At 39.8% G+C, this 13246-nt stretch overlaps 1 protein-coding gene across 1 annotated transcript in view; it reads left to right on the top strand.

Annotated features, from left to right (window-relative positions):
- SCLT1 (sodium channel and clathrin linker 1) overlaps positions 1 to 13246 on the top strand; it is a 780532-nt gene that overhangs the window by 77932 nt on the left and 689354 nt on the right. Inside the window, exon 4 of the mRNA XM_044065718.1 lies at positions 7156 to 7246. Within this exon, the coding sequence (XP_043921653.1) occupies positions 7156 to 7246 (91 nt within the window). The remainder of the gene's footprint in view (positions 1 to 7155; positions 7247 to 13246) is intronic.

Below are 13246 nucleotides of genomic sequence, written 5' to 3'. Positions count from 1 at the left end.
TTCATGGCATCCACGATTCCCATGGTTCCTTATGCCAGACTCCATACGAGGAAGCTAAAGTGGTATATCAAGAATCAAGTTGGCTTGGCATCAACATTGCCATCCCTTAGACTTCCAGATTTCTCTCATGCCTTGTCTAAGGAAGGAATTTCCATGGTGGATCAAATTTCTCCCAGCACAGGACTGCCTTTTCTGATCCATTCTCCCATTCAAGAGCTGTTTACAGATGCTTCAGACAACACCTGGAAAGTTTGTTCCAAAAACATCAGGGTTCAGGGGATTTGGTTTCCTTGGGAGATGTTGGAGCATGTAAGTATCAAGAAGATTTCATTCTGGCTCTTCCATTCTTGCACTACATCTGGTCTTTGGGTCCCCACAGGATATTCACAGACATCACCATGGTTATGTGGTACATAAGCAGACAGGCAGGAAAAAAATTCTATCACCTTGAACTAGCCCTGATAACTTGGGATTTTGCTGTCCAACACAGTTTAGTCCTTCAGGTAGTCTATTCCCTCAAACAGAAGCATTGTGGCAGAAACACTGAGGAAGTCCAGGGCAGGTCCTCATGAATGGATGTTACACAGGGAGGTCTTCCTGGACATTTCTCATCAGTGGGGCATTCCTTCGTTAGATCTGTTTGCCTCCCCACAGAGCAGGCAACTCCTTCAGTTCTCTTCCAAGGTGCTAAGTCCCTTAGTATGGAAAATGGACACTATGTCCTTCTCTTGGACAGGGATGATTCTTTGTGTTTCCTCCTCTTCCTCTTCTTCCAAGGGTCCTACACAAGATTTTGTTAAACAGACCATATATCTTATTGGTGACTCCCTTTTGGTCCATACAGCACAATTTACCTCATAGGATGGATTTACTCACACAAGGCAAAGGCTCACTTAATCTCCTGGTAATCATTTGAAATGCGTGGACCTGCTAGAGTGAGTCCTAAAACACAGAGACAGAATGGCTGAAAAAAAATAGGCTTACGTGTACTAAGTCCAAAATGGCCATTTCCTGGAATATTCCCTTTTCTCTGAAGCATGGCAATCTCAGAGTTGGTGTATATATACGGATCTAGTTTCATTCACTGAAAACACATTTCACTGAATTTCAGTTAACCCACACCAAATCGCTCAAAGCTCAAATTACTGAAAACGCATTTTACCAAATGCAGAGTACTGTAAGGCAAATAAAATGTATATGCCCTTTTCCCCACTGTAGTGCGATCCTGGAGTTAGTATATATAGTTGGGGGGGGGCACAGCTCCCCCACGGGAGGGAGCCTAGCATAATCTTGCATAATCCTGCCAGGATTTCTCTGCTGAGGTACATTAACGCGACACTGAATAAGGCAAGAAGCAGCAGGGTTATTAGGTAACAGTGAGCTACTTTTGATATTATTTTCTTAGGAAGTGATGCTTCTAAAAGTGATTGCTATAGAATCCATTGTAGAAGACTGACATTATTTCTAGATTTATTTATGTATTTATAGTGTTTGTTTACCGGAAAAGCCTAATGAGGCTTGAAATCCATTTTCAGTTGAGGCCTAGAGAGAAAAGCTCCACTCAGAATTACACTAATTACTTACAACAATGCAATGACAGCTTGGGAAACTCACTATGAATACAACTATGAGTAAAACAGTAGTTTACAAATGTGAGTGCAAAAGTAATATAGAATAATCTAATATACAAAGAAGCAGATATTATCTATTATTACGCACATAACTTTGAGCTCACATAGTACTTTGCCATAGACAAGTGGTGGATTGTGCATATTACAAATAGAATAATTCAGGAGGTTCCTGGAACAGAATAACATCAGAACAGTAAGCAAACTGTGGTCAGGGATTATCAAATATGTGGGAAACAGGTAATCAGGAGTGGTTAGTAAGGGGAGATGGATTTTAAGATTGTTAATGCACTAGAGTTTAAGTACCACAGCGAGATAGCTGAAGTAAGAGATATGCAGTGTATAAGTTAGATGTGAAGATTAAGCTGTAGTGGGAGACAGAGATGTGGATAGGTTTAGATGGATTAGTTTTAGCAAGGGTTTGTACAGGAGCAGAGCGATAGGTGTGTGAGGTATGGCTTCACTTCAAATTTGAAAGATTTTAAGTTTATAATTTGCCTTAATCAGGGATGAACACAGTGCCACTTGTTTGAGATACACTTGGAATATAACGAGTCCCCTGCTGTGTTGCTGGATTTAGTTGTACTAAGTAGCATTATATCGCCAGAATGCAAGGGTCTGCTTGGGAATAGGGGTATATTAGATTGTTAAGAGATAGATATTGTTCCTGTTTATGAAGTAGTTTATGGATTGTAAGTAATTGGGAGTATGGGAGCACATGAGAGAGTTCAAGCCAGTTTAATTTCTTCAGAGCCAAGCAGTAGTGGGTTCTGTTTGGTAGGTTAGAGGCAAATTTGTCTGTTTTATTGTAGCATTGTTGCAGTTTCAGCAGCACTGAGGAAGATAGACTTGTCAGAATAGGAGAAGCACAAAGTAGGCATGGTAGGAGCTAGGATGAGGTAATGGTATTTCTGGCACTGCTGGTGAGGAGGGTTTTCCTCTGTATAGACTGCCCAGTTTTTGATGTGTTGTTTATCACTTGTGTGAGTTGGTGGTCAAATTTAAATTGGTCATCTGTGGTGACTGAGTAGTTTAGTATGATAGACTGATTTTATTTTTGTGTTATTTATTGAGTTAGTAGTGAAGAGACATTTATGTGAAGTGTTGCTGTGAACAGTTTAGTTTTTAGGGGGTTAAGGAGAAGGTATAAGTTAGTAAACCAGATTTCTATGGAGAATAGTTAGATATTATGTTGTAGTTCGGTCAAGCTTTTTGATGCACAAATGAGTGTGGAGCCATCTTTGTAAATATGGATCCTTAGAGGGCTCTTTTGGTTTGGGTAGGCATGATGAGAAGTAATTTTGCTATTTTACAGTGTGCTGCCTGAGAGGTAAGTCTGAAAACAATGTTGAGAGCTTTTAGCCAGGCCTAATGATGATAGTTTGTGTAATAACTTTTGATGTTATCAAATGCTTTGGATAAGTCAAGAAAAAGTGCAGAGACACGGTTGGTTGAGTCTCTGTTTTGGTTGATTGTGTTCATAAAACTTAATGCTGTAGTAGTTCTGTGGTTGGGTCCAAATCCATGTCTGGTTAGGGAGAGGAATTTATGTGCCTGGATGAAATTTAGTAGTTGAAAATGTATACACTTCTCTAGGAGTTTTGATAGAGTTGAGGGAATACCAATTGCTCTCTAGTTAGAGATTTCTGTAGAAGGGGTGCCCTTACCTTATGCAGTGGTATAATAAAGGATTTTTCCCAACATTTTGTGCATAGTTTTCACTGAGTGATTTATTAGGCTTGACACAGCGTGTACTAGTGCATCAGCAGGTATTTAGAGGTATTCCAAAGGCAGGTTATCAGCACCCACAGAGATATTTTTAATGATAGTTGTGGGGACTGGTGTGAATGAAAAGTCTTTTCCTGAGATTAGTGATAAAACTGGGGGTGTCAGGTTAGCATTGCTATGTGGTTGCAGTAAGGTTGAGACTGACTGTAGAAAGTTAAACTGAGTAGCTATGTTATCTTGGTGGTGGTGGGGGTTGGTGAAATATGCAATATTTTGCTTGATTTCAGGAGGTTTCTTATTGAAGTCCAGAAGAATGTAGGTTTAGGTTGATGCTTTAGTCTGCAGTTTGGTGTAAAAGTCTTTTGCCAATTTTATTGTGATATTTGACTTGTTTTTTTTTTTAGTTGACTAAGTTGTAGATTAGCAAGAGTTCCATTATGTAGCCATATTTTCCAGGACTTGTCCTTTGCTGTTATTAGCTGTTTGGCATTTTTGGACAAACATGGGGTTGGGTTAAATTTGATTCTTTTAGTTTGATTGGGGCATGTCACTTGAATACATTTAGAAACATTTTATTAAATTCAAAAAAACATCATCTACTGGTAGGTATTTGAGTATATATTCCAGTTAACCTGCTGCAGGGTATTGGTGAAAAGATCAGGTTGAAAAATTGTTTGGATTTCTAACTTTGTTGAGGTAGTGTGTTGCTATATTTTGAGTCTGGTGTCTAGTTAGGTAGATTGGTACAGGGTAGCTTTGAGTTCTTGGCAGTGTGCCAAAGTAGCTATATTTTTTTTTTTTGGGGGGTTCTGAGTATTTAGTCTATGGTAGATTTTTTTGTTGTATTTAGGTTATACCTTATGGGTCTATTGATAAGTTGTCTGAGATTTTTGCAGCTGAATGTTATTAGTCTCATTTTTAGAGTTGATAATAATCCCTTTGGTGTTAATGTCACCTAGTATTGTGGTTTTGAAGGTAATCTTGGCAGATAACCAGCTGAGGATGTTTTCTAGAGTGGTTGCCAGGGGAATGCATATAACCTGCTACAATTAGCCTTTTGCATGCTTTGAGTTTAAAAGAAGTTAGAAATATGTCCATTATCAAATTGGGGAGTGCTGGTGTAATGTAGGGATAAGTCTGGATTATTCTTATATATTATGGTCAGCCCATTGATTTTATGTATTAGGTCTAATCTGTGGATATTGAAGTCTGGGGTTAAAATTTCTTCATCATTAATTTATTTTTTTCAGCCATGTTCCAGTAGTTGCAGTGGCTACAAGGGTGTCTGGAGAGTAATAAGTTATCCAAGTATGTACTTTGGAGATTTTGTTACAAATGCTCCTCAGATTTGCTTGAGTTATTTTTAGTCCTGTAGATCTGTTAGTTTTTATTGTGGTTGAAGCTGACTCAGAGAGGGATGTAGCACTAGAATGAGATGGCCCTGGGTTGGGGATGAATTTCACCACTTAGTTTAAGGTCAAATGTAGAATGGTGATAGGGATATATCCATTTGTATTTTAGTTTGGCTTTGATGTTCGGTGTTTGAATTATTGGACTGTTGTCTATGATTTTGTCTTTGAAGTAATCTGCAGGAGTGATATGTTAGAGAGATGTGACAATGGTGAAGTAGGGCTTCTGCCTTTTACAGATATTCAGCTGGGAGGGCTGTAATGTGAATGATATGGAAGGTGATAGTAATATGCTAATTGTGCTAGAAGGCATAGTATAGAGAGTATTACATGGGAAAGAAAAAAACATGACTTGTTTTCTAAGTATGAGTAAAAAGAGAGAGAGAGACTAGAAGTGTGGCTGTGCTGGAATGAAGGCTGGAACTTGGGAAGAAGTAGTGTGAAAGTTAAGAATGGCTGTCTGTTGGTTTAGAGTGTAAGAGAGAGGTTGCAAGGTAAGCATATAAATAAACCATGTGGGAATGGGGGGTAGGGTAGGGGTGTGAAGTGAGCCCGAATGTAGGGAGGGTGAATGGTGTAAGGCCCTCCCTCCTCAAAGTCTGTCCAAGAAACACTCAATGATATGTTAGTCACGTGGGCCAGGGAGTGACAAAGTGATCTTCAAACTGAATCCAAAACAGCTGTACTAGCTGGAAGCCAGCAAAGGTGAGGGGAGGGGCAATCAGGAAATTTAGTGGAATGCAGTTGCTCCTCCTTCAGATAGTTTTCCTCCAAAAACAATCAACAAGGTAAAATGTGTAGGGATAGAAAGACAAGCTCCTTTTACTCGTACCACTTGAGGTGATTCACAGCATTTAATTTTATTTTTATGGGAACAGTATTTACCTGAGACCTGCTAAGTTTACCAGAAGGTTATTGATTTAACAGTATGCTCCCTTAGTTTGAGGCTAGTTACTTCTACAGTACTATTTCCAGGTTGGGAGAGTCTCAGCAGAGGTTATTAACTGAAATAATTTCTTTCATCAGAGAAGCTTTGTTCTGTGAAATAAAAATATGCTGAAGTGTTAAATTAGTTAAAAACTAAAGCAGCATAAGATCTGAGAGTTGGGGGGGGGGGCTTCTTTCACTTTCACACAGCAGCACAGGCCACTCTTAAGGTAAAAGTGAGGGGGGGAGTATCTACAGCTATTTCATTAGCTTCATTTGATACCTCAGTACTGCCTTACATTAGTTATAACTGAAGGTATTTTCCTTTTACTGCTTTTAGAAATGTGGCTGAAATTCAGCAGTGATATTTTCCTAACACATTTGCAGCAGAAATCATCATGGCAACTGTGAGATCAGCACACTGGAAGAAAGACTAATTAAAATAACTAGGGTTGTTTGGTGGTTGAAGTGTGTAGGTAAACTACTTTTCTTTTATAGGCTGCTGCTCAGCTGCTTTAAGCAGTTATGCCAACATAAATATTGCACTATGTTTCCCTGTTCTGCATTTGCTTTATATCCTATAAACTGAAAACTAAAAATCAGCTAACAAGAGATTTATTTCAGTATGCAAGTTTGGGATTAGTGAAATAGAGGTTTCCATATTTAGAAGGACGGGTAGAGCACACCTGTCTCAGTCAGTTCCCACTCTCTTCTCCCAAAAATTATAGTCTGTTATATGAAATCTAAGCACTTTTAGAATAAACAGCTTGAAAGTTAACAAATGCAAAAACACTAGGCAACGACCCTGCCCTTTTCACAACCAAAACAGTCCAGTCTTAATATTACTAATGACATTATATTAATAATCTACACTAGCCAATAACTCTGCTGTTCTTAAAGCATATAATCAGATAAAACAACTAAATCCTAGAAGAGAAGAAAATACATTTGCTAGAGATTGAGCAACAAGAAGAATACTAACCAGGCAGAAGCAGACTACAAGCTTATTTACAATTATGTTTAGCAAAAAGTTGATCCATAATGCAGTAATAAACAAGTTCTCTTAAGAAATGTTGTAAAAATGCAGTTTACCTTGCTGTAGGGTGAAACAGTTGGAAGGATGTGGAGGTACTTGAGTCATGGAGTAGCAAACTAACAAAGGAGAAAGTAGGAGCAGTCAGGTAAATCAAGGAATGCAGTTGCTCCCCCTTGGATGGTTTTCCACCAAAAATGATTTGTCCCCTACCATCAAAGCAAAGTTTTATATTTAATGTGTCAAGACAGCCACTAAGAACAAATGCAGAATTATAATTCACTAAAGAACATGCCATAGTAACTGTTTGTGTTTTGTGCATTATTTTTATTCTTTGAATTTGAAGGAGTTAGATCTGCTGGAAAATATGCATATTTTACTCAAGCATTTAACACAAAGACATTTCTTTATACTTTTTATTACCATACAGGCAGGCAAAACTGGATTTGAGAACAGCTTCTGTGAAAGTGGAAGACATGACCAAACTGATGCAAGGTTTACAAGAAGAGATGCAAAGAAAGGTATTGCATGTAACTGTCTTAGCAATCTTTTCATACCATAACATCTGTGTTCTTTTATAGCCTTGCACATTTGACCGCAGGAGAATAGCAACTTAAAAACAAGAAAACTACTAGAGACATGATCATAGGGACCATAAGATTCTTAGCTATCTACGCCTTTACATACACACTTGAAGGTTCTTTTTTTAATTATGTCTTACATTAGAAAAGAAAGCAAACCATAGAAGACAGTTTCATTTTGTCAATGCATTATATATACATATGACTTTTTCACAATTATTATTCATTCAGCATTACATACATTTCTAAATTCCTGTTTTCCCTTAAACCTCTCTCCTTCCCCTGAACATTTTTCTGCATGTATTGTTCCCACAAATCCCACTTATTTTATGTAGTTTGCTCTTCTAAAGATTCCACTTCCGTTTTTTTATCTCATTTGCAATATTCAGTACTTCAGCTACGTTTGGTTTAGATTTTCATTTCCATTTTCTAGTAATTGCTTTTTTGGTAAACAAAAGCATTCAACGTAATAAGGCCTCACCATGCCTGGGCATTTCATATCTAGACGCTAGCTTAAAAGAATAATTTTGTTATATCGCAGTTATTTGATCCCCCAACACTTCTGACAAAGTCCTCTGTAAGGAATTCTTTAACTCTGGACAACTTGTTACATTAAGACATGTTCCCAATTATGATTCTCTGTATCATTACACCTCCAGCATTTATCTGCCTGTGGAAAAAATCTCTGAAGTCTGCTTGGGGCACAAAAATACCTGTGCAAATGCTTCCGTACATTTTTTCTAACCTCCTCTTATTGATTCTTGTAGTTATACAATATTTTATATGCCTTACTACTTATCCCTTTTTTAAAACATTTTGCATTCTAGACGCAGTTAAAAACTCTTTCAGAGCTGGTCCTTCACTTGGAAGTCCCCTGTCCCTTTCTTTTTGCTTGTGTACATTATTGATCCCTGGCAGGAGTGCATACTCTAATCTGTAGTGCAAGCTTCTGCTTGGTTTCATCCCACTCTGTTACCTTTCCCTGTCTGGTTATTTTCTTAGTTTCTCCAGTAAATTCCACTCCCCTCTTGTCTATTTTCCACCCCTCTACTTATAGTGACTCCTACTGGTGAATCTTCTTTCTACATTTCCATGTTGACTCCATTGTTGGAATGCTTTCAACTACGTTATGAATATAATATTCTGTTTTAGTTGTTTTTAAAGACTTTGATCCAAAATTCTACTGTCTTCTTACTTCTTGAACTCTCTGCCGTTTCATTATCATCCCCTTCCACTTTGATTTATAACCTGTTTGTGTTATGTATATGAGCCTTAACTGTTCAACTCTAAAGTGGCCCTTCAAATCAGGCAATACTAAACTGTCATGCTGTACTGTGAGAATCAGTGTATCTCATGTAACTCTTCCCCTCCCAAAAAATTTCCTTCAAGTTTAACTCTTTATTAATTATGGCCCAAAGCTTGCCCGCTGGGTGGTAAAAGTACATCCGACCTGTATATAAAACGCTGCCTGTATCTTACTATTTATACCTGTAGTAAAGACCTTCCAGCTTCTCAGTTTTGGTTTTCTTTTCACACTTAAACATTCTTTTCATGCTTTACAATCACTTATTAGTGCTCACTTCCCAAACTGAGCACAGCTTTGTGTCTACCCATCCAGTCAGCAAGATTAGTCTTAAAGGTAGCCAAAGTCGTGTGTTCTATGTCCTACAGGGATAAATTATTCCATAGGCCAGGAATACATACAGTCAGGAACGTGTCCTTCCAGTGAGTCTTGTTTATTTTTTAGTGTAGATTTAGGTCCCTAGTGTGAGCCACTGGTTTTGCAGAGAAATAGGGGGTTGAATAGGACTGGGTTTTTGATAGCCTGAAAAGTTAGACACATCACCTCAGAGCAGTCAGTATTTATTTTATTTTCAGTTTAACTGGGTAAGTGAGCTGGTCAGTAGACTCTCTTCCGCCAAGAGTTGGGCCTATTGGCACAAAAGCATAATACAGTGGTTATTAGTGCAATAGTACATCTAAGTCAAATAATGTAAAAATGCATAGCAACAATGATGCATTTGAACCTTTGTAAAGGAGATAATGTAACAATACATAATGGGTAATATGAAATAAAGTAATGAAAGCTGTTTTACAGAGTGTTACAGCATTTGACTTGCGCAATCATCATACATGCAAGTGCAATTTGGCATAGGTAGGGTGTGAAATGACTAACTGTTCTTACTCTCTCTAAGTACTGACTAACCATTCTCTTTCTAAAGCATAAGCATTTGGAAATCTGAAGTAGTTGTTCTTTCATTTTTGTTTTGAGTGTTTCCAGAGTATTTTGTTCCCTTGCATCTCCTGGGAGTTTACTACAGACGGCTGGAGCCAACTTTCAGAATCCATGTTCTCCAGTGGCTATCCTAAAATATGGTCTAACAAGGGTTGAGCCCTCTTACTGAGTGCCTCTCAAACAGTAGCTTGGTTGTTTAATTTTTAGTTTGGATTTTAAAGGAGGGCAATATCTTATTAATGTTCTATTTTAAGTAATTTTCATATCTGTGAACTTAGTAGCAAGGTTGCTGTTTCATTTACAGGTAGCCACTTCAAGCATTGAAGCAGATGGCAATGCTAAACATTTGGTTCTGTCATTACAGCAAATATGTAGATCTTTTTATAGCAGTTTGTAATTTGTGCATATTTGTGTTAGAGTGGAGAGGTATTAGAGGAACCCCCTACTCAGTTTGTGTGCTAAGTTCATTTCTAGCTATAGCATTGTGATAGGTTGGGCTAAGGAGGTGAGAAACCTTGTAGCATAGCTTTAATTAGTTAAGGGTTTTGCTAATATGTGTATATTTTGTTAATGAGAGTAATTATTTTTGCTAAGTTACTAAAAGCAGCATTTTGCTTGATGCATCAGTTATTCTTAGTGTACTGTTGAGTGTAAGGAGAGTCATCCTACTCTATTGGGGTAGTTGAAGGATTAAAGGCCTTTCATTGTTTTGTTTTTTTTGCTTGATTGTTTTCTTTTGTTTTTGTTTTTTTGTTAAAAACCTTTAGGGTTTTTTCCAGTTGAGCGAATTGCTTGGATTTGTAAATAACAAAGGAAGCATTGTATTCATTTATGGGTCAGATAAAGAAATAAGCAGTGGTAGAATGATTTTTTTTTGGATCGTGAAGATATTTCCTTAGAAATTAACTGCACCAGGTAGGATTTCCTGACTATGATAAAAACATAATGATTGAATGAGAGAACGAGTTGCCCACATAAATATGTTCTTATGACTGTATCTTTCTGAAGAGGAGTTTGATGTATAACATATTAGGTGGGAATAGTTTTTTGTTTGCCAAACGCTACTATGCTGCCCTTTTTTGCATTTAGCTTAAAACCATTTTCAGTACACCAGGTATATATATATTACAGCCCTTGTTGTAGCAATTCATTTTCATTGGATGAGAAGAAAATAGTGCCCAGTTTGCAGTCATCAGTATATTTGGTCAACTATATATGTCCTTCTATTCCTATGTTGCACTATTCTAGGTATGGGATTTCCTGCCCTCAGGCAACTCATATGTCGGCTCCTATACAAAAGCTTCAGCTCGGCTGTTGCAGTGTGCGTGGGACGTCACATGTAGGGCCATAAACCAGGGGCCTTAAATGTGATGTCTGCACGCGCAATCCCCAGAACTTTTCAGCTGCAGATGACATTCCCATTGTGCGATTGCTTCTTCACAGACATCACCTCTTAAAGATAAGTAACCCATTGGGTTTCTAATTTTCTTATTTTTTGCCAGTTGTTCTTGCTAACACTTGGTTGTTGTAGCCTTTAGCTGATGTCAGGAAAAAAGGGAAAGTGCCAATGCGGGAGATGCCCATGACAGGTGTGTTTTTTTGCCTAGGCCGGGAACATGATCATGCCTCCTGCACTGTTCGTCAGTTGTTTATGCCTAAGATCTTGCGCAGCCATCTAGCTGCTTTAAACTTCTACCTTGAGAACCAACACCTTAAGTGGTTCACCTTTAGGATGGATCTTGCATCGGAGGCCGCACCCGAACCTCCGAGCAAGAAGACCAGGGTTCCTAGGCCTTCCTCGCCTGCCACTCCGCTTCCAGACGCACTGCCAAATGCCGATGTAGGGGTTGAGGCATGCTTGGCAGATCCATCGACTGCAGCGATGTCCCTCGAGGAAGCCATTTCGCAGCCGATGACCAGCACATCCTCGGAGCTTTTCCAGACATCGACGGCCATCAATGTCGAGGGGGAACCAGTTTCGGTGGTAACTCCGGCCGGGATCCAGACTTCAGATGTGTAACTGTCCAAACCCGACACCAGGCCACGCTCTACTTCCTCCCCAGCCAAAAAGAAGTAGAAAACTAAACACACCTCCACCTCTTCAGAAGCTACACCAGATTGGCAGGCCTTCACTTTTTCTCTCATGCAGGCCTTTATGGGTCTCAGGCCTTCAGCCTCAGCCACCTCCATCCTCCCTCTTCTGAACCCTAGGCCTGCCTCTGCTTCTTCCCTCCCACCCATGACACCTCAAGTTAGGGAAGAAGAACATGATTCTTCTCTCTCAGCCTCAGAAGAGTCCATTTCTTATGTTTCCCAAATAGCCTCCCCCCAGGAATATTACTCTCCTGATGAGGAATCTGTGGAGGGGGATTCTCCCCCTGAGAACATTACTTTTGGTGAGACCATCACCAAGATGGTGTACTTTAAATGGGATACTTCCCAAATGACACCCAAAAAACATACTTTGAGCTGCTGCAAGTAGAATCACCCTCCCCTTCAGCAGTAGCCCCTGTTCTGCCTGCGTACTTGGATGCCTTCAACGTTGCTTCTAAGGCCCCTGACTCCCAGCCTCCAGTCCCTAAGCATCCTGACCGCTTCTATAAAGTACCACAGGACCAAAAATTCCTGGTTAAACCACCCTTGGTGGATCCAGCTGTTATAGCCACCTCAGCAGATAAGCAATTTTGACTGCTGTCCTCTGCCTCCCTTCTACCCACTGACAAAGATAGCAACTATATGGATAGGACTGGGAAGAAGGTATACACTTCTTCAACTTTGGCTTTCAGAACCATAAATTATCAGACCCACATGATCAAGTATGCATTAGACTTGGTCTGTCAAGCTTCTTACCTGCTAACATCCTTGCCTGACAGTCCCATTAAGATGGACATCACCTCCAAACTTTCATTAGCCCAACAGGTAGCGATGCATTCTATCAGATGCAGCTACGATGCTGCAGAAGCATCCGCCAGGTCTGCAGCATCTGCTTCAGCCCACAGGAGGTGTTCATGGCTAAGACTCTAGAACCTCCCTGAGGATTTCAAGTCTAAGATCCTGGACGCCCCTGTGGACCACAATGTTCTTTTCGGTAAACAGTCTTCTGACCTTTTTAAAAATCTACAAGAAAAAAGCAAAGAACTTCAGGACATCAAGCATCTGCTGGTGTCACCCATCCCCAAGTATTATGGGAAATACCCTGCTAAGGCCGCCTTTGTGAGACGTACTCCTCAGCCCTCCACCTCCTCTTTCAGGTCTGAGAGGGGCTAGAAGTCCTACTTCCTCCAGACCCTCTGCTCCACCACATCAACCCAGACAGCCCTTTCAGAACAGAGGAAGCCCCAGTAATGCATGACTGCCTTGCCACCTTCCCGTTTCAGCCCGCCTTTCCCACTGTCTTCCCCTTTGGCAATCCATCACTTCAGACCAGTGGGTCTTAAACATTATTCAAAAAGGGTGGTTCCTATCCTGGAAAGAGAAGCCACCCAGAAGAGGCATTCCTCACCCCAAAATCCAGGCCCATGTCATGCCACAAGTTCTGGCAGAACTTTTATAGCTTGGGACCATAGAACATGTACCTCCTGGACTGGAAGGAAAGGGTTTCTACTCCTGTCTCTTCCTGGTCCCCAAAAAAGATGGCCCCTGGAGACCCATCTTAGACCTGTTCTATCTAAACCTCCATCTTCAGGTACCTTCTTTCAGAATGC

Source organism: Protopterus annectens, chromosome 3.part0 (genome assembly GCF_019279795.1).
Source record: "Protopterus annectens isolate FY-2018-M chromosome 3.part0, PAN1.0, whole genome shotgun sequence".
NCBI classification, from domain to species: domain Eukaryota; kingdom Metazoa; phylum Chordata; order Ceratodontiformes; family Protopteridae; genus Protopterus; species Protopterus annectens.
Note: the sequence above shows the minus strand (reverse complement) of the source record. Positions and strands in the feature narration are given on the sequence as shown.